We start from the raw sequence: 27,455 nt of genomic DNA on the forward strand, positions 1-27,455 counted from the left end.
GATACTGTTGCTGATGAAGGAAAATGAAAACTTACACAATGAAAAGACAACCCACAGAATAAGGAGCTTAACAATAGCTAAACCAGCCTCTTACCAGTTTGTAAGACAATTATTTAATATGTAAAAGAAACATACCAATGCATGGCTTAACATGCTGAAAACACGCCTTTGTCAGATCACCTAACAATGCAAAAGAACTCTGCCGTACCTCTGGCATTTTATCCTAAAGAGAAGAACAAAAAAAAAAAAACAATTCTAGAAGTGTTTCTGACTCTCTTAAGAAAGAAAATCCTTAGATCAAACAGGTTACTCATCTCACCTGCATGCATTGGTACATTAGTGTCAGGATATTACTACGAGCCACTAGCTGTTCAATGTTGCCTCCAAGTCCTTCAGCTAAACCACTGAGTAAATCAAGAGCCACGATCATGAAATCTTTATCTGGAGCCTCATATTGGTCTGGCTGAGCATTATGCAACTGCAACAAATAAGTACATGTTTTCAACGTGAGTATTAGATTTTTCTCAGGGGTATGCATACAAAAAAGTTTCAGAACTGCAGCGTCATTTAGATATTCAATAGTTACACTACAAATTTCTCTGCAAACCCATAACTTTATATAGTCAATACACTGGTTTAAGGAGATATAATGAAAGCATTGGAATAGCAATAGAAAAATACCATGGCTTGTGCAAGTGTCTTCTGCACCAGATTTACACAACGCTGGTACACAGGTTCACAGTATGGAAGAAAGCCAGATTGCAAGGCAGTCGCAACTGACGACAGGCACTGGAATTAACAAAAAAGACAGAAAACAGTCACTACCTTTCCTCACATTCCTGAAGTGCCTTTTACTTGGAAGAGGTAAATTAAAATATATTAGTATTTTAAGTATACCCCCATGTAACTGATTAAGTTAACACAACCTAGACAGGCAGTACCTATTAGCTGAGCCAAGGCAACTATCAGCAAGTTGTTACTCTCTTCTCCATATGCCAGTTGAGAAAATTTCTCAGCGGCATCATCTTCTTAGACGTAGCCAATATAGTGCATACACAGAATCACAGAATCCCAAGGGTTGGAAGGGACCTCAAAAGATCATCTAGTCCAATCCCCCTGCAAGAGCAGGGTAACCTAGAGTACATCACACAGGAACTTGTCCAGCCAGGCCTTGAATACCGCCAATGTAGGACACTCCACAATCCCCCTGGGCAACCTGTTCCAGTGCTCTGTCACTCTCACAGTAAAGAAGTTTTTCCTGATGTTCACATGGAACCTCTTATGCTCCAGTTTACACCCATTACCCCTTGTCCTGTCACTGGACATCACTGAGAAAAGCCTAGCTCCATCATCCTGACACTCACCCTTTACATATTTGTCAACATTGATGAGGTCACCCCTCAGTTTCCTCTTCTCCAAACTAAAGAGACCCAGCTCCCTCAGCCTTTCCTCATAAGGGAGATGTTCCACTCCCTTAATCATCTTTGCGGCTCTGCACTGGACTTTTTCAAGCAATTCCCTGTCCTTCTTGAACTGAGGGGCCCAGAACTGGACACAATATTCCAGATGCGGCGTCACCAAGGCAGAGTAGAGGGGGAGGAGAACCTCTCTTGATCTACTAACCACACCCTTTCTAATGCACCCTAGGATGCCATTGGCCTTCTTGGCCACAAGGGCACAGTGCTGGCTCATGGTCATCCTCCTATCCACCAGGACCCCCAGGTCCCTTTCCCCTTCACTACTTTCCAGCAGGTCAACCCCCAACCTGTACTGGTACATGGGGTTGTTCCTCCCCAGATGCAAGACCCTACACTTGCCCTTGTTGAATTTCATCAGGTTTCTCCCCGCCCAACTCTCCAGCCTGTCCAGGTCTCACTGAATGGCAACACAGCCTTCTGGTGTGTCAGCCACTCCTCCCAGTTTAGTGTCATCAGTGAACTTGCTGAGGGTACATTCAGTTCCCTCATCCAGGTCGTTGATGAAAATATTAAACAGCACTGGTCCCAGCACCAACCCCTGAGGGACTCCACTAGTCACAGGCCTCCAGCTAGATTCTGCCCCATTGACCACAACTCTCTGCCTTCTTCCTTTCAACCAGTTCTTGATCCACCTCACTACCTGATCATCAAGCCCACACTTCCTTAGCTTATCTACCAGTTACGACAATTTTGCCAGCACTTACATTAAGCTTCAGTATCTTGAGTATGTACAAGCCCTAACATTACCTAAGAGTTATGAAATTAATTTTTCTAGAGGTGCTTTCCTGTTTCAGACTTGAAAAGTACAGAGAATAGACTACATGATCTGGCTCATACCTTCCGCTTGCCTGACAATAGTTTTAATGGAGGGACGAAGGGAGAACAAGAAGAGAGAAGACAAGAATAAAAGGATAGAACATTTTTTCCTCTCAAAGAATCCCATCAAATGCTCCAGAATGGCAGAACGCCCCCCCAAACCAAACCAAAAACAACAATAAAAACCTAAAAGACTTCATCTAAACCTAATGACAATTCCTCAGTCACAAAATTTTCCTCCTATGGTCAAAATACTTTCTCCATAATAGGAAATACCTAGCACTCTCAACTTTTATAGTCTTACTTCATAGTAGGAACATCTTTAGTAGGAAGTATAATTCTTAAGATAAGTTGATAAACAAATATTCCAATTCTAAAATTTACCTCTAATAAAGGGAAGAGATCTTTATCCTCATCCTTCAGCATGTTCCACTTCTGGATTAATGGAGGCATTAGCATCTGAATATATTCCTGTTTAGGATGAAAATACACCAACTGCTGAAACACTTCACTGCATCTGCTGAAACACTCCACTGCATACTATTTTATTTCAAAGCCAGAAAATTATATATTACTAATTTATATTCTACTTTTTCAGCAAACCCCCCCTGTTGTAATGTAATTCAATCATTGTTGCAATATGCATATATAGTTCAATATTAGAATTTACCATTTGTGTTCTAAGATTTATTGCTGAAGCATGTAAGTCCCTTTGCAGAGTGAATTTGCTCCTCCAGGTTTGGGGTTCCAGTCTAGCTGCCTGAGTTGTTATAAATCTGTATGATTGCCTCAGGGCCTATGGAAAATGTTTTTCCTAGCAATGCAATCTGGCTGTGTACCTGCCACCTGCTTTTCTCAACTACTTCCCATGCCCTGATGCTACAGCTCCACCCCCCCCAATTCCTGAAACTACTCCATCCAGCAACTAACTACCCGTGAAGAAAGTAATTTCCTATCCCTCCAGAAGTATGCACTTACCCCTTCTGTATAACACTGTTGCATGCTGCATCTTCTCTGTCACTGCACAGCCAGAGTCACAAGGACATTGAGCAAGGCATCCCTATCATGCTGTTGCTCCCAGAAGGTATGTAAAGAGTCAGCATGCTACCAGCTAATGCTATGTCCAAAGATACAAAATTCTGCATGACTGAAGTCTCACAATCACCAGGAGCTTCTATTTAGCTTCCTCCTGGTACTGTCAATTGTTAAGGTGGCTAGGGCCAAAGAGATTGAAAAAGAGGTCTTCTGATGGTGTGGGATCTTCGCTTGCAAGTAAAATGCTATGGAAACAGCTTCAAAAGTTTTATTCTAGTGTGTCTATGTCATATGAAGCACTACAGAGAAATAAATTTCAAACACCATCATAAGTTGCCCACATGAGACATGTATGCATATTCCATTAGTTAATATATGTACACTAAAAAAAATCCCACTATATTTGCCTGTGTGTTTTCTGTCCTTTGTCCAAAGGATTCTGTGTTTTTATATATAAAATGTGTGTCTCCCTGATAAAGCAATTTCTACAGACAGTGTGCTCCAATACACTGGAAAGAGACACACGAAGTAGCTTAGCTATGCTTAGAAGTGGTTACTGAAAATGGTGTGGTCATTAGAAATTAAAACACATTCTGCCAATTTCTCTGAAGTCCTATTTCACATCTATATTGAGATACATATCTATTCTGAGCTGAAAAACTTAAGAGCATGAGAAAAAAAAAAAAATCACAGTAAGAAACATGTTTCACAAGCCACCACCACACCGAATCATGTATTCAAAATGGCAAATGTTTGTGTATATGCAGTCTATCTAATTTACCTGTACATATTTAGTGTTATTGAAACCTACACAGAAATAATAGTATTTCTGTTTCATAGCATGTAAATCATGCTTCAAAAACCACTGAACCAGTTTTTCAATTATGAGGAGTGCTTCTACAGAATATAAGGTATACTCACTGGTTTATTTAGATGATGTCCTACAGAATCTGCTAGAGTTCCTATAGCATCATAAAGAATGAGCAGGTTTTTATGCTGGTATTTACTAAATGCAAAGACCAAAGTGTCAAGTATATATGCAAGATAAGGAACAAGCTCTGTACAAGCCTCCTCTTCTAGAGTAGCAAAGGCACTGAGGAACAGAAAAAACAGGTCAGTTACTATTTTGGAAAAAACAAACTAAGACGACTCAAAATGCCCCACACTACCCACTTTTGTTTAAACATAAAACTGTATTTAGTCCTTAAATTCATCCAAAATGTTTTCAGATTGGTGTTACTCAGATAACCTTGATCTATTTTGACTGAACATGCAAGATTCAGCTCATACTGTAATGAACAAAATTAAAACATATTACCATAAAACCTGTTGTGTATATGCATGAAGCCCCCACCAAAAAACATTACTGTACACAAGTTCCTGTATACTAACTGAAGGAGTAGGAACCATTAGAAAATCTGTTTACTTCAGTTAAAAATGGCCCACTCTCTTTAATCTATGCTGTTAACTGCATGTAGAAGCCCTAGTGCTGTTATGCCAGTAGAGTGCCAACATCAGCCTGTACTTTCAGCAGTTCAAACAAACAAAATGTCACAGGGGAAAAAAAAAGTCACAAAAACCAGATACATAAAGAAATGGAAAACTAAAAGCAAAGACAGAGGATGAACACTTTTAGCCAGCCTTAGTCAGAGCACACACCATGGCATCATGGAAAAACTTTTCAAGTTGTCTGTCAAGTGTCTGAACAACAGCATTACGAAAACCCACCCAAAACAAACAAACAAAAGCCCCCACACCAGACATGCGGCTTTAGAGAAACAGTAAAGAAAGGAAAAAATTATGAGCTATTGAAGATTTACTGGCCTAGCTTGTGTCAACAAGATTATTATTAGCCTGTCTCTGCACTAAAAATGCATGCATCACCACATGAGGCAAACAATCCCCTACTAGCATGCTACCCAATACAGAAATGCTTTTTTCTTAACACAATGCAATGGTGAACACTAAGTAGCTAGCATTCTTATTTATCTATTATTCTATTGTGTTATTATGAATTATTTTTTCAGAAATGCATACAACATGAGCAGGAAAACATGTTTCAATAAAGTATCTTTTTGGGTGTCACCAAATAAAGGAGCAGGGAGCAGTTTCTCAACAATACAGAAAAGAACGTTAAGACATCTGTTACGATACAGAGGTTAGCGATGGAAAACAGAGTATTCTATGACTGATTTTCAATTTGATAGACACTAACAATCCATGCAACTATTCACTGCAGGAAAGCAGGTTTCTACCCCTCTCCAAGAAAGAACATTGTATTTTCTTGAAATTTAGAAAGCTAGTAAATGTTTTGACTTGTAACAGCTTTATATTTTCCTTAAGCGGAGTTTCCCAGACAGTTGATTTTTTTACCTGCAACAGTAATCTTAATGAATCTGTGCTCTAAAGAAAGTATTTCAAAACATGCTATAAATCTGATCTTGAACTTTAAATAAAACCCCCAAACAGGTGTATTGTTATTTTTATTAATTCCATGAGGTTATTTAAGAACTGCAACACAGCTGTGTTCAACTACATGCATATTTCAACCAAGTTTTGGGTAAGAAAAGTGTTAACAGATTTTGGGGGGAGAAGCAGTTTGAATCTGTTAGTCTTATATCACCATTTTCCTGCTGAAACAGATTATCACCACTACGAAAAGACAGACTGGAATAGGTGTTAAAGCCTAAGGTATTTGCTAGCCCAATGCTTGAAAAGGTTTAGAGGCAAAAAGGAAAGTGTTTAATATGCAAATCTTACGAAGCATGTTTCATTAAACTAATTGCATCAGCACACAAGGGAGATAAGGGAATCTTATCTTCCAGGATCTCCCTTCAAGAGAAAGAGGCTATCCCTGGAAATAATCATAAGCCAAATGTTTTGGTAATCCTGAGCTAAATATAAACAAAATCAGTTATCCAATGATAGGATGGTATACCATTGTGGTCAGTATTGACCTTTTTCGTAGGCATATTAAAAACCATCCAGATTTCTCATCAATGAAATATCATATATTGAAAATAAGTGTCACAAACAGATAATTTCTTTTATTACAATAACTTAGTTTGGTGAGTCATATACTCTGAAAACAAAAACTGGACACGAGAAATACAAAATAACTTTTTTCAAGTTATTACAATGTGGAATAACTTGTGACTACTCCAGAAAATTATGAATTTACTCCAATTTCAAAAAGAAAGAAATGGAGTCGTGCATTGATTGATAAAGGCATTAAAATAGTTTCCAATGAAAAAGAAATGTCATGGATAGTGCTGTTTTCTTAAGCTTTGGCTTACCTGCAGGCAGCTTCTTGTACTCTCTTGTTGCTATCCAGGATACGCTTCAGCAACTCAGTCATTAATGGCTTCAAGTATGTGTCCGGGGGTTGACTAACTACCCAGTGTGCATAGCGACTAAGAGTCCAGCATGTAATGGAGCGCACAAGAGCCTTTTTGTCGGAGAGGCACTGAATAAGGTGAGGGATCAGCTCTGGAAGATATGGAATCATCCCCTGCATGCAGCCTAGAAGGAAAAATACAGCTATTGCAGTACCAGAATTAACAAAAAGTTCTTTTGTTTCCTAGAAGGGACGTATTTTCATTCTCTACCGTGTAGGAATACATTTTTACAATATGCAAAGCCTACCTGATTTATATTAAGTGCTAAAACGAAACCTTATATAAAAAAAATTATTAAAAATTCTGCTTTATTAAATGGAGTATGGCAAGTACACCCAAATAAAATTAGTTTATAAAGCCTGGAGGTCCTTTGTCAGTCTACTCAAAGTAACCAAGACAAGAAGTATAGAAAGACTTGACCTTGGCAACAAATCACCACATCATTAAAAAAGATTCCTTAAGAAATTTAATCTTTTTCTTGTTTTCTCCTAATATACAAATACTGACCAGCAAGAAAAACTACACATTTCTAGTCAGCAAAGTTCTACCTTGCGCAACTTAAAATCAAAACAAAACTTTCTATTAAAAAAGAAAAATGTTCATGAGACACTGTGGGAAAAGGATGATAATCCAAGCATGGACCCAAATGTATTTCTTCAGCTTGAAAAAAGGACAGAGATGCTGGAAATACAGGCAAAAAGCCAAGCAAGAATGAGTAAATACAAAGGAACAGAAGTCAACATATTTAAATGGGAGAACCATCCACAAAAACGAGCTCAGGGCACTGACATCACAGGCGTGTCTTCTCCGTTTCTGAAAACACTTAAAATAAGGCTCAAATTTATTAAATATTCCTCTTCTAGGAAATCAAGGTAGTATTTCATGACAGACCAATAAATATATGCTGCAGAGTTAAGAGAGAAACAAAACAAATTACTTAAGCTATTTTGCCTCCCAAACATGCATAGATTTGAAAGTTAAATAACTCCAGTCACCAATTAGTAGATGTAAAGATTAATCAATGAAACCAAACCAGCTAAGGACATACACTTGTTTGCATATGTAAATTCACCTGGAAGGAACTGATCAAAAATTCACCAACATGATATGCACTGTTGCCTTACCTTCAGCAATTGCTCCAAGAACAAGGATACCAGACTCTTTAACTACCCATTCAGGATGGAAGAGCAATTCCTTCAAAAGAGGCAAAATGTGTGGCAGAAGTTCATCACGAAATACATTGGCCAGGACATCTAGAGCAGCAGCAGAACACTTCCCTGAGGGGAATTAACTGTGTTAATCTCTGCTTATTACACAAGTACTTGTAGTTAGGAAATATAATCCTCATTTTAACTTTGAGCTGCCAGCGGAGTCTCAGGGCATTAAAAGATACTTCCATTTCATTACAATACACAGTGATCCACTATGCTCTGTTGCAAAACCACTGCTCTAAGAAAGCAAGTTTTGCAGCACTTAAATAGCCATTAAAAGGATTTATACACCAGGAATATTAAAATCCTCACTGACAGGAACCACTCCATTATATTGCAAAACTATATACACTACATGATTTCAGGATAGCATAATAAAGGAAAAGGGAAGGTCTGTGACATGAATGTAGCATACTGGATAAACTAATGAGAAATGGCCTACAAGTACTAGCATTTGATTAAAAATAAAGCGCTCAAAACCAATCTATGTCTCAAAGTAAAAAAAAGGCAAAATGATTTAACTCTATAGAGACTAAAAGAAATTTGCTGGTCTCCACTCTGAGCCTTTATACCTTACTCCTCTGCTGCGATATACCAATATGAAGAGAAACACCTCAAAATTTGTTTGCAAGTTTTAATCTCAAGTTTTTAGCAAACAAAAACTCATAAAAATCAGCAACAACTTTGAACATGAATCAGAAATCCTTATTCTTTCTTTTCTGCTGCACGTTGTCATGTCTAGTAAAAATAACGTGAAGGTATTTTTATGAAGATGGTTCATATAACAATTTATAAAACACTTTTTGCTCATTATAAACTCAGTTCCTCTGGATCCAACTGGTCTCATTAGTAAGCAATGATACTAATTGTCAGGCTGCACTGATGCCTCCTCTCTGGTCAAATTGAAAGTCAAATATAGAACACTGGATAAGAAGTAGGGCACGCAATTCTGATTTTCAGATAATCCAAATTCCCTCAAGTCCAGATAACATATGTTAATACAGATTCTTAACTGTTCTGCTCTTTCTCTTTCAGGCCCCCATTCCTGATAAACTTTAGCTTCCTTACTACCTTAATCAAAACTGTGATCCACAGGGCACCCTCCATCATTTCAGCTATCTTTTTCAGAAAACACGTGTTTAATTCTGCAATCTCTGCATATAGCAGTGACCAGAACAGCATTATGAATATAAAACAACACTATTTTTAAAAAGAGGCTTTACAGAAACAAGCGTATCTGTATTAATTTTAATAATAATAATAGCATATGGTCTCAAAATTCATAAGCTTTAAGGTACATTCAACTTTTGTGAAAACTCAGGGCCTTGGAAATAAAAAAAATTATGTGGATGTATCTGAATCTCAAAATATTATGCCACAATAAGACTGCTTGCAAAGTGAATTTGTCACATTTGTCAGAATTTCACTCCCTATTTTCTATCACTGAGCTTAAAATCAGTTTGTGGTGTTTTCTTTACTTATCATATGGCCTATTGGCCTGAAGGTCCTATGACCTGCACACAGGGCACCAACTGTGGTTTCCTCACACCTATCTCCTGTAACAACTAAGATAACTATATCTCTCTTTATAACTAAAGTACTATAGTCTGGTCAGAAGCAAATTCCTCACATAGAATAGAACTATTAGTAGTGGCTGTCAGTGGTAGCATGTTCACATGGAAAAAAAGAAAAAAAAAACAACAAAGGCACAAACAAAACACCCCACAAAAACCACAAAACGAAACACACAAACCGACTTTAGAGGGAATACTGAAGTAAATAAAAGCATTATTAAGCGTCCTCCAGCTATCAGTGTGTAAAGGGTTGGGGATTGGGTATTTTTAATTGACATTACACAGGTGATACATGGTTTTCATTATCTTGTAGAAATAAAATTTTAAGTCCAAAAGTTCTGTTGAACTCCATCCCATAAATGTTTGTTGCTCGATCTGCCATATTCAAAATAAGAAATAAGCTTACAGGTGGCTAACTTTTGCCAGTTACACAGTCAAAGTGTCATCTAAGACTCCCCCTCCATGTTCCATACTCTCAATATTCCTGTAAAGTCCACTTTTTACTGTGGTTCTTCTATTACATAAATAGTTCTATTTTAAAACATTTTACCCATTACTTTGACATACTTAAATTCCAGTCAGAAATAGTATCATCATCATCAAGTTCATCGTCATCATCATCATCATCTTCAATACCATCTTCTTCATGTTGCTGAGCCACCGTCCGTGAACGATGAAAACGAGGTCTTATGTCCTGTTCACTATCTGGAATAGCTTCGTCTTCTTCAACATCCCCCTGTCACCAAAATGTTTTATCAGATAAACTAGTCCAACTATATTGGCTAAGGAAGTTAAAAATGTAGTTTTAGTTCAAGATTTTTGTAAGCATATAAAAGATTCACATCCCACTTGTGCTGCCCAGCTAACTAAATTGTTCCATTGTTCCTCCATTCTGCTGCCACATTTACCAGAAATGACAGGAACACAGAAGCAAGAAAGGTAAACTCACACTCAAAGTATCCATCTTTATAAGAAATTACTCTTGATGGAATAAACTAGAAAGATAGTAATAGGGAAATTCTGGTACACAGACATATTCTAAAATGTAGCAGTGGAAAAAGCTGTGTATTCAATCTAAAAGGCATTAGAACTAATTATGAACTGTTTTTTTAGGCTGCACTGTTGCAGTATTTCATGGGTAATAGTCTCTCAATTCTGCCTAAACTGGATGAGAGGGAATAAGGCAAAGCAGGAAAGCCTGCAGATTATTTTGCAACAAACATGACAGCAGTTGTGTTTAGTGTTGAAAGAGCACACCTTGCCCCTGAAAGCTAATTCTCCATTGAACAGATGGTAGGAGAGATCTGCCCATTCTGATCTGAATCATTCTGAGTTATAGGTCAGAAGCTAACCAGATATTCTTACAGAGTGAAAGAAGTTGATGCTCACCTTCAACAAAATAATATCAATCTCTGAATATTTCATACCATTTACCAGCACAGGTATCAGCCTACAAAGAAATATTGATATATGTCAAAATAATACATAAAAAAAGCAAGCCAGTTTTCAGTTACTTCGACTACAATCTTGGTTGTAACCTTCATCCCCAAAATAATAAAACCCCCAACAACTTAACCTGATAACCAAAGCTAAAGTAAAGTAAAGTACCTAAACCAAACTCCATAAGGTTCATGGATACTTTGTAATCTGAAAGTGTTAACTGCAAATCACAAATTTTTAAGCAGAGGGAGCCAGATGGCACAACTGAGTTTCAAATTTTAAAAACCAGATTTTCTTCCATATGGTTTATTCTGAAACACTTCTCAAAAATTAAGTCTACAAGTTTCAGCAAGAATTCAAACTCGCATAATATGCATGACAAACAAGTTGGCTCTCACAAATAATACTTGTCACTTTATTTACTTGTGGTTGAAGACTCTACCTTACTTTCATCCTAAAATGGAAGACTAACTACATTAAGCCCTCCTATCTTTTTGTCATTACTTCAGTAAGATAAGTCTCCAACACTGCAGAGATCTTGACTGATCTAAATTAAAATTTACTTCATTATTAAACTGATTATGGCTATGTATGGCTGTAGAGACGTACAGAGAGTATATACTTCACATCAAACCACATTCTCTACTAAAAATGGGTCTTAGAAGCCAAATAAAGCTGATAATGACCATGGACTGACCCAGCCCCACTGACAGGCTCAATTTCTCTATATTCTGCAGCTGAAAAGTATTGTTTTTGAAGGTACTAGGCCAGCAGTAATATTCATGCATTGCAATGGCACGTTAACTTCTAAATTCTGAATGAAGGAATAGTTAAGTATACGTATCAGCAATTCATTGTCATTTCTGCAGCATACTTCATGAAGTATGCAGGAGCTACATATTTTATAAAAAAAGCCTATAGGAGCTAAATGGAACAAGATGTTAGATACTACATGAACAGGTTTTTAGAAGATCCTGTTCCACTTTTACTTGAATATAAAAACAAAGTAAGATTATCATCAAGTATTGATAAACTTATATCGCTCCCGAGTCAAACAGGACTCACCAACAAGTAAGTTGCTTCCCACAAACGTGACATTGAAAGGTTATGAGAGAAGTGTCATGTTACTCCTATGTATTTGTTCTTTTAGAGATTTAAAAGCTTAAAAAAATTAGTATGACGCTTCACAGTGTCAATATTCATGTGGGCCAAGACAGGTTTAATACCAGCAGTTAAGTTACTGTTATTCTCAGTATAAACATGATGTGTATTCAGATGCAGGTGCACAGACTCAATTGTGCTACCCTTCTTTTGTCTTTTGAGCTGCAAGAGTAGGAAATAAGTAAAACCATTCTATAATCTAAAATTATTTCTCATAGCATCGGTTCTCCTGTTTTCAACTCCTATTCCTCCACTGCTACAGCAGGTGTTTTAATCTCAATTATCTACTTTCTAATTGCTTATGAAAACCAAAATTCTGCTGATTGTTTACATCGCAAATATGGATATTCATTCCCATTCAAAGACCTACATTTTGAGGCATTTTGAAACTTACAAAAAATAGTTTTTGAAACTTAAATTACTATCAGGCTGCCGAAGTAAGAAGGAACATATTGTACATGCTTTCTTCAAGTTTAAATTGCAGTAGCAACTGATATAAAATTGATTCCTAAATCCAATGATGTCACTATGGTTTATGTTCTCTATGAAACAGGGAACATTCTTTACATGGCTCTGCACATAGAAGCATTGCACAGAGATGGCTACCTCAATGGTAGTCAAGACAACGTGTTCACGGCATACCAGATATGACAGGTAATGGCACGTAAAGATGTTTGTTTGAGCTTAAGTACATATTAACACATTTTTGCATCCATGTGAAGTCTGTTAAGCTTCATGTAAAGCACCACAGTGATACAATTTGAATTGCTTCTGGAAGTCACTGGGTCTGAAATCTTCAGCAGTCCTTTCAGTGAACTCTGTGCTACAGTCATTTTTACTATGCACAAGAAACAGCTACAGGAAAATTCTTCTAAGCATACCGCAAGCTAGATTCAGTCTTTGTAAGACCAACCAGGAACGAGTCAACTGAAGTTTCTGATTACTATTTCAAAATAAAAAGGAGTTATAATTCTTAATACTTACTTAGTAAGATGCCGACATAATACCTCTTTACAAATTGGCTGTTCAGCCAAAGTCAGCCAAAACTCACAAGCCTCCAAAGCCACATTTTCATCTTGGTCCTGGGTCCTCTGAAGCATGTACTACACAATATAAAAGTGTATTACTTGTATAAGATAGAAGTTTCAAGTGTCCAGAAGCTACCAACATTGCAAATTATGGTCACAAAACCAGACTATGCTACCATAGTTTCTCTGGGATGAGAGGAAGAAACAGACATGAAAGAGTACTTACAACTACTGTGAGAATAAGCCAAGAGGCTTCTTTATTAACACTAGATGATTCAGATTCTAAATTTCCTCATTGTTTAAGTGAGAACATTATTACCAAGAAATTGAAGAGACCTACTATAATAAACAGCAGTTTCCTGTGAGTGGATTTTTTTTTTACTGCCCCTTTGCAGTTTTGAATCAAAAGGTACAAATATACCCTTAATAAGATGGAAATACTTTTTATTTACAGTACCATAAAGAAACTTCCCTTCCAAACCTTGATTACTTGACCAGATGACAATGTGGGGGGGAGAAGGAAGTGTCACATTTTCAAGCATGACTGCAACTCACCGATTCTATATCAAATCTTTAAGCCTGCTACTATTTAGTCCTCCTTCAATCAAAAATAATCAAATACCTGCATAAAGAAAAAGCTAAGTGGACTACTGCTGCAACAGTTTCTTATACACAACTACCAAAACATTCCATGCCAGCCCTTATTTCTAATACAACTGATTCTCCTGTTCATTTTAGAAAACCTCATGGAAGTCCATGCAGCTACATTTCTTCATACATGGATCTAGAGCAAATGAAATCCCTCTTCAGTTGATTCAAAATAACATTTATTCTCAAAACTAAATAAAACGGAGGAACCTTTAATATCCCTATTTATTTCAAGGATGCAAAACTTGCCAAGAACAGCACCCCATCCTACAGAACTGCACCATATCTTGAGCTTTTCCTAAAGAGTCACTATTGTGATTAAGAACTCATAGAAACAGAAATACTGCTCTGTTCTGAGTTGTCAACAGACTGTATCTCAGTAAAGCTGAAGAACGTCCTACTCATTGCAAGCAAGGCTTCCTTAATGCACATTGGCATTTTCCCAAAAGGGCTTGAAAATCCACTATTTTGTTGTAGATTTGTTATTTCTCAAGAAGACAGAATGACAAAATGTAGACTGTTTGACAATGCCCCTCGCACTGTCATTTCCTCTTTAAGTATCTATTATTACTATCAGACTATATGCTCCTTGAAGTTAAGATAGCGGTAGACTGAAAAGGCTACTTACACTCAGGGGTGTAAGACAGCTGTATACACAGCCTGAAAACCAAGAACAAAGAAGAGTGGCCCTACTAACAAAGCAAACTATAGGAAGGGTATTTCAAATATTTTTTTTATTTTTAATATTATAATGCCACGTTTTAATGAGTACTTTTAATGAAAAATTTCTACTACTTTACGCAATGCAAATAGTTGCTTCAGCACAATAAATTACAAACACCACACAGGAAGACTAGACAGCAGGCCAAGGCTGTCAAGGGTCACCTCAGTTTTATGCATCTCTAATGCCCGTGTATAGGAGCAGAATCATAGAATAGTTAGGGTTGGAAAGGACCTTAAGATCACCTAGTTCCAATCCCCCCGCCATGGGCAGGGACACCTCCCACTAAACCATGTCACCCAAGGAAAATACCAAGAAAAACATAAACACCTTCTTTGTGTTGTTTGGACATAGTCTTTATAAAATTTGACACCGGGTTATGACCCACTTGTCCACACGAAATCTACATAAGAAACATTATGATCTTAGCTGTACTTCTAGTCTGGCAAGTAGCATATGTTAAGCACTACCTAGAAACTGAAGGTATTTCACAGAAATTCGGAAATTATTCACATCTTAAACTGAGCAGACAAAAAAACAGAGCTGACTGGTCCACTGGTAGACAAGTCTGCACTAGTCTAGAATGGTAAAGGAACTATCAAATTACATTAACCTCTACAACTGAATGCTCAAAGAGTATCTGAGCTATATAAAATAACAAATTACATATCCTTGTAATGATCAACACATTTGCAAAAAGTGACAGCTTCAGTGTGTAAACTACAGCAGTATCAGCACAAGTACTGGACTTTTAACATGATATTGTAAATTAGGGTGCAGCAGTGTCTAGCTGCTCTGTAATATAACTGATCTTGGCCATTTCAGGATCAATAAAGGAAAAATAGACAACCGTTGCATGCATTGCCTGTCAAATACTATGTTGAGCTGGCAATCAGCTAAGAAGAAAGTTTTCAGTCTTGAAGGAAAATTGAAGAGTAGACAACTGCAAGCGTAACATAATAGTTCTGATGAATGCTTTTTATTTGTTACTATTCATGCAACCCCAGACATTTTTTTTTCAGCACGCAATCTGATAAATGACACTCACCTCAACTATACTAATCATATGAGGCAGTAGGCGATCCATTCGAACTTCCAGCAACATTACCAGAGCACGGCAAACATTTTTGCGTACTTCAGGCTCCTCATCACCAGCCAGTGCAAAAAGATTCTGTTGGAAAGCAGTACCAGTTGAAAAGTCTCAGTTCATCTAGTTCAACTTCTATTTAAATAGCCATTACTGGCAAACTAAAGTATACAAAAATGTACTTCTGTACTCTTCGACCCCACATCTCAGAATACCATTTTACTTCTTAAAGGTATATGGTTTAGCAAATGAACTATTCAGACTCTCAATGTGTATATGTGTACACATAACCAAAACACTACATAATATTAACATTGGCAAAAGAACAGTGGTTTGGGTTTTTTTTTTCTCTTAAGCTTAAATGAAGTTCTGAGGCTAGAAAGCTCCAGGAGTATGTAACAGGAAAAATCAAATAGAATCATAGAATAGTTAGGGTTGGAAAGGACCTTAAGATCATCTAGTTCCAACCCTCCTGCCATGCGCAGGGACACCTCACACTAAACCATGTCACCCAAGGCCTCATCCAACCTGGCCTTGAACACCTCCAAGGATGGAGCATTCACAACATCCCTGGGCAACCCATTCCAGTGCCTCACCACCCTTACAGTAAAGAATTTCTTCCTTAGATCCAATCTAAACTTCCCCTGTTTAAGTTTGAACCCGTTACCTGTTGCCCTATCACTACAGTCCCTGATGAATAGTCCCTCCCCAGTATCCTTGTAGGCCCCCTTCAGATACCGGAAGGCTGCTATGAGGTCTCCACGCAGCCTTCTCTTCTCCAGGCTGAACAGCCCCAACTTTCTCAGCCTGTCTCCATACAGGAGGTTCTCCAGTCCCCTGATCATCCTCGTGGCCCTCCTCTGGACTTGTTCCAACAGTTCCATGTCCTTTTTATGTTGAGGATACCAGAACTGCACACAATGCTCCAAGTGAGGTCTCATGAGAGCAGAGTAGAGGGGCAGGATCACCTCCTTCGACCTGCTGGACACGCTCCTTTTGATGCAGCCCAGGATACGGTTGGCTTTCTGGGCTGCGAGCGCACACTGAAGCCGGCTCATGTTCATTTTCTCATTGACCAACACCCCCAAGTCCTTCTCCGCAGGGCTGCTCTGAATCTCTTCTCTGCCCAACCTGTAGCTGTGCCCGGGATTGCTCCGACCCAGGTGTAGGACCTTGCACTTGGCATGGTTAAACTTCATCAGGTTGGCATCAGCCCACCTCACAAGCGTGTCAAGGTCCCTCTGGATGGCATCCCTTCCCTCCAGTGTATCAACCGAACCACACAGCTTGGTGTCATTGGCAAACTTGCTGAGGGCGCACTCAGTCCCACTGTCCATGTCACCGACAAAGATGTTGAACAAGACCGGTCCCAACACCGACCCCTGAGGGACACCACTCGTTACTGGTCTCCAGCCGGACATTGAGCCATTGACCACAACTCTTTGTGTGCGGCCATCCAGCCAGTTCTTTATCCACCGAGTGGTCCACCCATCAAATTGATACCCCTCCGATTTAGAGACAAGGATGTCGTGTGGGACAGTGCTGAAGGCTTTGCACAAGTCCAGGTAGATGACGTCAACTGCTCTGCCCCTGTCCATCAGTTTCATAGCCCCATCATAGAAGGCCACCAAATTGGTGAGGCAGGATTCCCCCTTAGTGAAGCCATGCTGGCTGTCACCAACCACCTCCTTGTTTTTCACGTGCCTTAGCATGCCTTCCAGGAGAATCTGCTCCAAGATTTTGCCAGGCACAGAGGTGAGACTGACTGGTCTGTAATTCCCCGGGTCATCTATTTTCCCCTTCTTGAAAATGGGGGTTACACTTCCCTTCTTCCAGCCGTCGGGTACTTCACCTGACTGCCATGATTTTTCAAATATGATGGCCAGTGGCTTAGCAACTTCATTTGCCAGCTCCTTCAGGACCCGCGGATGGATTTCATCAGCTCCCATGGACTTGTGTACGTTTAGGTTTTTAAGATGGTCTCTAACCAGATCCTCTCCTCCAGTGGGCATAGGGTCTTCATTCTCACAGTCCCTGTGTTCGCCTTCCAAGACTTGGGTGGTGCGGTCAGAGACTTTGCCAGTGAAGACTGAGGCAAAGAAGTCATTAAGAACCTCAACCTTCTCCAAATCCTGGGTAGCCAGTTCTCCCGATATTTTCCGAAGGGGGACTACGTTGTCCTAGTCTGTCTTCTACTCGCTATGTACCTACAGAATCCCTTCCTGTTATCCTTCACATCCCTAGCCAAGTTCAATTCTAACTGGGCCTTAGACTTCCTCACCTGGTCCCTAGCTTCCCAGACAACATCCCTGTATTCTTCCCAGGCCACCTGTCCCTGCTTCCACCTTCTATAAGCCTCTTTTTGTCTTTGAATTTTCCTGAGCAGCTCCTTATCCATCCAAGGAGGTCTCCTGGCCCTCTTGCTGCACTTCCTTCTAGTTGGGATGCAACACTCCTGAGCTTGGAGCAGGTGATTCTTGAATAACAATCAAGAGTCTTGGGCACCCCTGCCCTCTAGGGCTATACTCCATGGAACCTTACTAAGCAGGTTCCTGAAGAGGCCAAAGTCTGCTCTCTTGAAGTCCAGGGCAGTGAGCTTGCTGCACGCTCTTCTCACTGTCCTGAGGATCTCGAATTCGACCATCTCGTGGTCACTGCAACCAAGGCTGCCCTGGAGCATCACATTTCTAACCAGCCCTTCCCTGCTGGTGAGCACGAGGTCAAGCATGGCACCTCTCCTTGTCGGCTCCTCTGTTACTTGCAGAAGGAAGTTGTCTTCCACACAATCGAGGAACCTCCTGGATTGCTTGTGCCGGGCCGTACCTTCACTCCAACAGATGTCAGGGTGGTTGAAGTCTCCCATGACAACAAGGGCCTGTGAGCGTGAGGCTGTTCCTATCTGCCTATAGAGCACTTCATCCACATATACTCTAGGTAACCCAAAGTACGATCCTTCTAATCCACGTTCAGTAGGAGTGTTCAGAGGAACACAGGACTCAGTGACATGATAATCCTTGTGCTGACTGCACTTTCCACCACAGCTAAGTGCCATTACTTTTACACCTTTCTGTGGCAAAAGTTTACTCTACTCAGGGAGGGGAAGCATTTTCCAAAATACTACTTTTTGGCCTTGGAGCATGCTTAGACTTATCAATTCTGAGCACAACCATACAGAATGAGCTTCAATCCATGAGGCCTGAAACTAAGAACAGGCAACCAGAAATGGGAGTTTGGGGATAGAGGTGGTTCAGAACACTTAGACCCCAAACCAAGAATGCACACCCACCTCAATAAAAGAATCTATGTGCAACATAAGAGCTTGAGTTCTGCTGATGATAAATTGATTGACGCATGCAACAGCATGAGACCTACAAATGGAACAGTTAAAATATAAATTTTAAATGAGTTAAAAACATTTTCTAAACTGTACGTTGATATCAGAAACATTAGGAAGCAAATTACAATGTCCAGTCATCATCAAGAGGGAACAAATCTGCACATCCATAGTATTACCAAGCAAAATTACTAAGCCAGTTATGAGTTTAGTAGTCAAATTAAACCAACTCTAGTTTAGTTAATAACCACCTTATACTCTGACGTATCTAATGAATATTTTAAAATAAAGTCTTCAGTAAATAAAAACTAGAGCAGGATGTTTGGCATATTTGTTCCAAGCAGTATGCAAGGATGCTCTTTTTGAATATTTTATGATTATTGATCTTCTCAGATACTAACAATTCCATACAAGCCAACTTAGTGAAATTTTTAAGAGCCCTTCTTTGTTGTTAAGTATCCAATTGCCTTTGCAATATTTTTAGTATTTAGTGGGACCAGTAAGTGTCAACAATGTATCTGTAGCTTAGAACACAGACATACTTCTAGTAGGATACAATAAAACACTTGTGGTAGAAGCATATGAAAAAATTAAACATTGGTTCTATCCCATTTCATGCAAAGCCGTTACTTCCAGGCCTTTCTTATTCTCAGAGATAGAGAAGTCAAATTCCATTAAGTAAAGGCACAAGGCTTTACCTGTAAAAGCCTCTGAAGTTCCATTAAAGTATTTTTACTAAAGTAACTCCAAACTTCTACTCTGTTCAGACATTTTTCATAAAACATTGTTCAGAAGTTGTCTTTTGACAGATCTAAAGTATTTTACTGACACTAGTAACAGTTTTCATACTTCAGTACTATATTGAATAAAGGCTGCAGGTCAGCAAGTAGGTTGCTTTAAACCTGAAACTGGTTTAATAGTTTCAAAGATACAAGCATCACAGCACAGGAAAAAAGTGAAAGACTGTATAATGTGGTAAGGAAAAAAGTATGTTTTAATCCATCTCTCCTAGCTCCAGAGAAGTACTAAATTCATATTTCCACAAAAGCAAGATACTGCTTTGTTATGTATTTTTCTTAGTGTGCATCTATTTCAGGTTTCTAAATCTCATTTGAGTCTTATGATATATTGCAAGTTATAGTTCTTCCTCTTTGTCTTTACCAGATACTACTATTGGTGATAAAGAACTGCCACCTTCAAGTTGCAGCATCTTTCAATATAATTTTCAAACGAGTTAAAAACACATTTCACAGAACCACAGAATGGTTGAGGTTGGAAGGCACCTCTGGAGGTCATCTGGTCCAACCCCTCTGCTCAAGCAAGGCCAGCTACAGCCAGCTGCCCATGTCCAGATGGCTTTTGAGTATCTTCAAGGATGAAGACTTCACCACCCCTCTGGGCAACCCATTCCACTGCTCAGTCACCCTCACAGGTAAAAAATGCTTCCTGATGTTCACAGGGAACCTCCTGTATTTCTGTTTGTGCTCATTGCCTCTGGTCCTGTCACTGGGCACCACTGAAAAGAGCCTGGCCATGCCTTTTTTTTGCGTCTTCTCTTCAGATTTTTACATACATTGATGAGCTCCCCCAGCCCCAGGTCTCTCAGTCTCTCCTCACAGGAGAGATGCTCCAGTCCCTGCATTATCTTCATGGCCCTTTCCTGGACTCTGTTCAGTAAGGCCACATCTCTTTAGCACTGGACAGCACAGAAATGGAAACAATACTCCAGGTCTGGCCTCACCTGGAAGATGAAGGGAAGGATCACCTCCTTTAACCAGCTGGTAACACTCCAGCCCACAAAACCATCAGCCTTCTTTGTGGCAGTGGTACACTGTTGCCTCATTTTTGGGTAAGACCTACTGTTCTTTCTAATGAATATTAGCAAAAACCATTTAACTCTGGAATTTTCATTCTATCCGATACTTCTTTTACTTTTGAGAGATTAGTACAGGTTTACAGTGAAAAGATGATGAACCTATTCAATTTGATTCAGCTGAAAGATAAAGAGCTTTCTAAATTTTGGTGCAGTTAAAGCAGATTTTTTTTCCTGCAAAATCTCAGAAACTATTATCAGCAAAAAAATTTTGACTCTCCTATTGCTGAAGTCATTACCAAATGAATACAAAATTGTTCTTTCTAAACAGAATGCTAAGTTCTAACCATAGCACTAAATTTTTCATAATAATATGCTATCATGGCATAAGCTAGCAACTAAGAACTACGCAGCTGCTTGCTCACTGTCCCGGGCAGCAGCATGGGAAGAAGAATCAGAAAAAGGTAAAAAAAATGGGTTCAGAAGAGTTTAATAACTGAAATAAAGTAAAATGTAACTAAGAATAATAGGCAATAAAGAGAGAGAACAGAATAACCATCCTCAAAAAAACCCCTAGTGATGTACAGTACAACTGCTCACCACCCACTAATGCCCAGCCCGTTCCAGAGCAGTGTTCAGCTCCTTTCAGCCAACTCCCCCCAGTTTATACGCTGAGCATAATATTCAATGGTATGGAACACCTTTTTGGCTAGTTCAGGTCAGGTGTCCTGTTTCTGCTCTCCCTCCTGGCTTCTTATGCACCTCCTCACTGGCAGAACTGAAACGTTCTTGAGCTAGAGCATTACTTAGCAACAACTAAAACATCAGTGTGTTACCAGCATTGTTCTCAGACTAAAGCCAAAACACAGCACTGCACCATCTGCTGGGAAGAAAATTAACTCTATCCCACCCAAAACCAGTACATATGCAAAAACTTAAACAGTTTGATTTTCAAAGTCATAAGCTAACTGTACATATTTGGAAAAAATGTATAGAGAGGTGAGACTGTTTATTAACTAAGCAGATAAACACTGAAATTACTGGTGCATGGAATCTCTGGATCTCTGCAGCATCATTTAAAAAAAACTATTCATGTTTTAAACAGATCTACAAATAGCAACCTTGCTGCTCATGTAAAGAAAAGTTACATAAATAAAAAGGTAACTGTAGTACAACGCCTAAACCTACCTTATTTTTGGACTGCTGTGCTTGAAAAACTGCAAGAACTTAGGTATCATGATATTGAGTGGTCGGTCCAATACATCACTATCTAAAATTTCAGCAGAATCTTCACATATCTTCTGAAGAGCGCCAAAAGCACCCTATTAAAAAAAAAAACACAACCAAACAACCAAAACAAAACAAAAAAACAACCACAAAACATCAAACAAACCAAACAAAAAACTTTTTCACATCTGATCAAAAGAAGATTTCAGGCTTTGTATACAACAGGTACTTTCACATAACACAATAAATATAGCTATTTAACACAATAAATGCACATAACTAAATATAGAATTGGAACATCATAGAATCATAGAGTAGTTAGGGTTGGAAAGGACCTTAAGATCATACAATTCCAACCGCCCTGCCATGGGCAGGGATGCCTCACACTGACCATGTCGCCCAAGGCTTTGTCCAACCTGGCCTTGAACACTGGTGGGGATGAAGCATTCCCCACTTCTTTGGGCAACCCATTCCACTGCCTCACCACCCTCACAGTAAAGAACTGCTTCCTTATAGCTAACCTGAACTTCCCCTGTTTATGTTTAAACCTATTACCCCTTGTCCTGTTGCTACAGTCCCTGATGAAGAGTTTCTCTCCAGCATCCTTGTAGGCCCCCTTCAGATACTGGAAGGCTCCTACGAGGTTTCCACAGAGCCTTCTCTTCTCCATGCTGAATAGCCCCAACTTTCTCAGCCTGTCCTTTAATATCCTTAAAGGGGTTTTATTTAAGCACTTTATACCAGCATCTGTAAACTCTCAAGCTGAGTGAGTCACTAATGGATAAGCGGGAATTTTAATTTTAGCATTCAGTGATCATCTATTCAATCGTATTTTTAAAAATGCTTAAAAGCTGGTTCTTATTTGAGAAATAAATGTTCAGATGCCAAAGTATACCATTTAATATATAAATAATTGTATTCCATTTATGGTTTGTTATGGGGCAGAGCTTTGGATATGATGGTCAATTTAAGTTCCACTTTCAAGTGGTTGGTTATTTTTTTTTCTTTTTCTTGAGGAAACAGCACTACATCTTCACATAACAGCATTGCATCTTGGACCATTATCCTACCTCTGAGCATTATTTTATACAAAATGCTTCACACACTCTCATGGAGACAGTATCAAGCAATTAAAGTCATGTTATCACAGATATTTGTAAATCAGACAAGGCCTTTTTACTCATCATAGTTTAAAACAGTTAAACTGGTATTTTTTAATTTCCTTCATACACACTGAACAACAGTTTATTTCACCCCAATACAGCTTTTCCAGATTAAGTTACAAAACGAATGAACACTACTTTCATGTAAGAGAAAATTCAGGGTTAACTTTATGATGCGGTAACTTCAGGACACTTCTCAGATGAGACGAGATGACTACCCATCTGCAGTCTTATTCTCCCTTACGCAAAGTAAACTAATTTGTTTGAATGAATGGTAAGAACATGGAATTCAGGCCAAAGTATCAAATTTGAGACACTGTTCTCTGAGGAGAACATATGTGCATGTAAACACAAACATAAGAGAGAAAATTCAGATTATAATCTGGTTTTGATAAGTCTCCTTACCTCACAGGTATTGTAATCTTCAGAATCCAACAGACCACAGAGCTTTGGTAAGAGTTCAGGCCAATTCTGTAATTCCCCTTTTGAGGCAATAGTTGTTATCAGAATGCCTAAAGGAATCAGATGGATGAGGGAAATGAGATCTCACATACCTTCACATGTTTCATACCAGTCTTTCTCATTTTTCTCCTTTCAAAGATCTAAAGAGTTGAGAAATTTCTTGTTTTGTGAAGAACTGGCAAGCATAAAAAGAATTACATTTAATTACAAATGGTTTTTGAAGGGCTTTGAAATGCAAAGGTGGGTTGTTCCTTTCTGCTACCATGAGGAGCTCAGTGTAAAACCAAGCACAGAGTCACCCCAATTAAGGAGATAATCATGCCCAAACACTGTAGGGCAGCTTTGGCATTGAATTTAACAAATGCTATACAAATCTTGACCTTCAGTAAATAGAGTATCCACCTCAAGCCACCTCTTATTATGATACAAAAACATGAATGTGTGAATCTGTCATTCAATAAATTTACCACCCAGTGGTAAGTTATGTGATCACAACTTTACTGTGTTTACACAAAACACTAATGAGATATTCTAAGACCGAGATACCTACTAACAGCTTACACACTATGGCAGGTCATCCAGTGATCAGCTGTAGGGGTTGGCTGGTTGAGATCCAGCAAACAGATAGGTCAGCCCAAAGAGTCACAAATAGTTTCCAGCACATACAGAAATCCCAGGAAAAACTAATTGGGTGATAGCAACAGGGAAAGCTACTTATAAACTAGGACTGACTTTGCATGAGTCCATCTTGCCTCAAGACAAAATGAAACAGGTAGAATAACCCATTATGCTACTGACAGTTACTTCTAGTGAGTATGAATACAAAAGAACTTGATAGTACTACAACTAGTAATCTCCCAAGTGACAAGTGATGGAAAAAAATTTCCAAGCTTTTTCACTGAGCTAATCACAACACACGATTTTTCTTTGCAATAAAATGTTAAAGATCTTGTTAAATACACAAGAATACAGGACAACATTACAGAGCAAAGGACATTCTGGATAAGACACACAGTAACTAAAAGATACTTTGCATCATGTTTCCTTTGATGCAATAGGCTGGAGAACCCACACAGACAAAGGGCAAAAACGAAGACAGAGGTAAAACACAATTTTACAGCTCCAGAAGCAGTATCCAGTTCTCTTCTTAACTGCAACTGAATAGAAAAGATTCCCAAAAGCCTACAGAGATCTAGAGTGTCAAAAAGATGGCATTTCTCCTGAATATTATGGTCCTACAAATACCGGATGTATTAATAGAAAATATTTATTTTACTGTTGCTGAATCTTAATGATCCACTTTTTAAAAAGTAATTTCAATTTTTTAGATTAAACTGAACTTCACAAGAAGAACAAAATAAAATAATTTTCTTGCCTCCTAGTCAAACTACATAAATTGCAAAATTATCTCCCCAACTTAGGTCTGGCACAGATTTGTTTGAAAAATGAATTCCTGGAACTCCTCTGTACTAACACGTGACACAAGCTGTAAGACTCAAAGGAGTAGGTAGTTTTGGAAAAGAGTTAAAGATCTTTTCAAAGTCCTAGAAGTGGTTTCAGAGGATGACAAATGGTCTGGATATACTTGTAATAATGCGTGAGCTTTCACAGCTGAAGGGAAGACTATCTGAAAACTACTTTAAGTGTTCTTGCAAAAGGCAACATGACAGCAACAAGATAACCTAGGAGAAAATACTTCCAGATGCATAGGCAAGAAGCAACTTGAGGCCATTGCCCCTTGCAGGACAGATATATGCAGTCCAGATCATATAAGTGTGGGACTCGGCTCTGCCATCTTTTGTGATGTCTCAGAAAATCTTAAGTTTCACCTTCTGTTCAAAATGGCCGACTGAACAAGGACTGTTGTGGCCACACAGATCATGTATTAGGGAGCTGAGGATACCTCAATGCCAGCCATGAATGCCCCCTTTCCCCCGCCTTCTCCTCCTGCTCCTGTTCCCGTGCCACAGACGCTGATTCCTGTGGGCAGCACCCACTGCAGGTACCCAGCCAGCAGCAGCAGGCTCAGGGGTGTGAAGGTCCCAGCCATGCTCAGTAATGCTGACATCACTGAGAAAGTGACTGGTATAGGATGGCTCACATGGAATGACTCAGCAAGTTGCAACTATAAAAGAGTGTTTTCCCTGAACTTTCCCCTCAGAAGGAGGGAAACTAATTCCTTTGCCAGCCTCTAGTGAGAGGAATCTCAGTCTTACCCTGAGAGGTAACCAAATACAACTACCTACCTCAACACAAGAATTACAACAAGTGCTAGGAACTTCAGTCTTCTGGCAAAAACACATTCCTGATTTTTCCATAACAGCTAGACCATTATCTGCTTAAAAGGTTCCTCAAACCACAAAACTCAGGATGGGCAACATGAATACGGGAGGCTCTCACTCTCATAAATACCCAGCGGGGAAAATCTAGGAGCCCAAAAATCACAGCTTTTTGTCCAGGACCTCCAACAGTATTACCTGCTCCTCAAGGTCCTGATCATCCCAAAAACCCATTGTATTACCCTGGTCAACCAGTATTAGTAAAGCTCCCCACTGTAGGAGAAGTTTCCCTAGCGCTTGACACCCCACTCAGTGAATACACCTGGAAGGCAAAGGATGCAGTGCGAAAACAGCACAAAATTAATACTTGATCATCCCATCGTTTTAACCTATACCAGATCCGGTTCCCTTCTAACAGGGACCGAGAATTTCCTGTTATTTATTTACAGGATGATGAGCTGCACCAAGAAGAAAAGAACTAGGAACAAAGACTTTGATTGCATGTATTTGTGTATGCGGCTTAGTTTCAGTAACTCTTATAAAATGTTGGTATTATCACAGGAAATGGGAATCTGGCTAACTATGATTTGTTTCTCTTGGATCACTGGAAGTTCCTCTGGTGACATAATAGCTCCCCTGCTAAGTGAAAATAATGAGTTCTTGTTACTTGGGAGAGCTGTTGCTCAGGCTTTCAGTCTGACAAAATGCTGGATATGTGGAGGACCCATGGGACTATCTAGTTGGCCCTGGGTCTCCATCCTTTTGGAACCAGACCAATTAACAAACAATTACAGTTCCATAGAGAACGTCCTCTACGATGATACCACACCTTGGCCTATAACATATCCAGGAAGGGGTCACTTCTGTCTATTTCATAACCAGTCAAATGGAATTCGGATGGGGAAAGTCAATGTGAGTGGATATTTTGGCTAGGTTGTAGTGGGTATTGAAACTGCAGTAACAAATTCACCATTCCCATGTGGGGACGGTACAACTCCACTGGAGATTCCTAGAAAGCCCGGGGTTCCTGGTGGAGTTCGGACATAATTTCGGAAAATTGTACCTACCATCATAACCCAGGATACCAAGGATGGTGGTGATCCCCTTTTCCCATAGGCCCCTACTTTGGAAACTGGAGCAAATATATGGCTAACATAAACTGGACAGGACCATTTCAAAATGGGTGTCCCAACCTAAAAGGTCACTATTGGATATGCAGAAAATAGGCATATAAACGCCTGCCTACCAATTAGACGGGTGAATGTTATATTGGAATGATCTGACCCTTGTTCTTTTCACTTGATGATAAAAAAGGTGATCAATTAGGTGTCCCAGATTATGATGATCTCTCAAAAAGTAAATGATCCCTTGACCTCTCCTTTACTGGTAGTTCCGCACACTGATGGGGAAATGACGAATGGCTTCCAGAGCGAATTATCGCATATTACAGGCCTGCAGCCTGGAACCCTCACGAACCCATCAATGGTGCTCCAGAACCTATCTATAATTTAAATCGTATTATTTGATTACAAGCCGTTTTAGAAATCATCACAAATAAAACTGCAACAGATTTAGATTTA

General features: G+C 39.2%; 1 protein-coding gene across 7 annotated transcripts in view; it reads right to left on the reverse strand.

Annotated features, from left to right (window-relative positions):
- Positions 1 to 27,455, reverse strand: part of TNPO1 (transportin 1) — a gene marked incomplete at its 3' end in the record, with an annotated part of 68,276 nt that overhangs the window by 11,931 nt on the left and 28,890 nt on the right. For 6 of the 7 annotated variants that reach the window (XM_080638678.1, XM_080638679.1, XM_080638681.1 and 3 more), the window contains 14 exons: positions 23,540 to 23,646; positions 21,933 to 22,066; positions 18,884 to 18,965; positions 15,559 to 15,681; positions 13,098 to 13,216; positions 10,902 to 10,962; positions 10,080 to 10,248; positions 7,852 to 8,004; positions 6,626 to 6,851; positions 4,251 to 4,422; positions 2,679 to 2,765; positions 682 to 789; positions 320 to 478; positions 136 to 223 (listed from right to left, as the gene is read on the reverse strand). In XM_080638678.1, the coding sequence (XP_080494804.1) occupies positions 136 to 223; positions 320 to 478; positions 682 to 789; positions 2,679 to 2,765; positions 4,251 to 4,422; positions 6,626 to 6,851; positions 7,852 to 8,004; positions 10,080 to 10,248; positions 10,902 to 10,962; positions 13,098 to 13,216; positions 15,559 to 15,681; positions 18,884 to 18,965; positions 21,933 to 22,066; positions 23,540 to 23,646 (1,788 nt within the window). Of the gene's footprint in view, positions 1 to 135; positions 224 to 319; positions 479 to 681; positions 790 to 2,678; positions 2,766 to 4,250; positions 4,423 to 6,625; positions 6,852 to 7,851; positions 8,005 to 10,079; positions 10,249 to 10,901; positions 10,963 to 13,097; positions 13,217 to 15,558; positions 15,682 to 18,883; positions 18,966 to 21,928; positions 22,067 to 23,539; positions 23,647 to 27,455 lie in introns of those variants that run through there. The other variant, XM_080638682.1, reaches the window with a different exon arrangement.

Source organism: Psittacula echo (genome assembly GCF_963264785.1).
Source record: "Psittacula echo genome assembly, chromosome: Z".
Lineage (NCBI taxonomy): Eukaryota > Metazoa > Chordata > Aves > Psittaciformes > Psittacidae > Psittacula > Psittacula echo.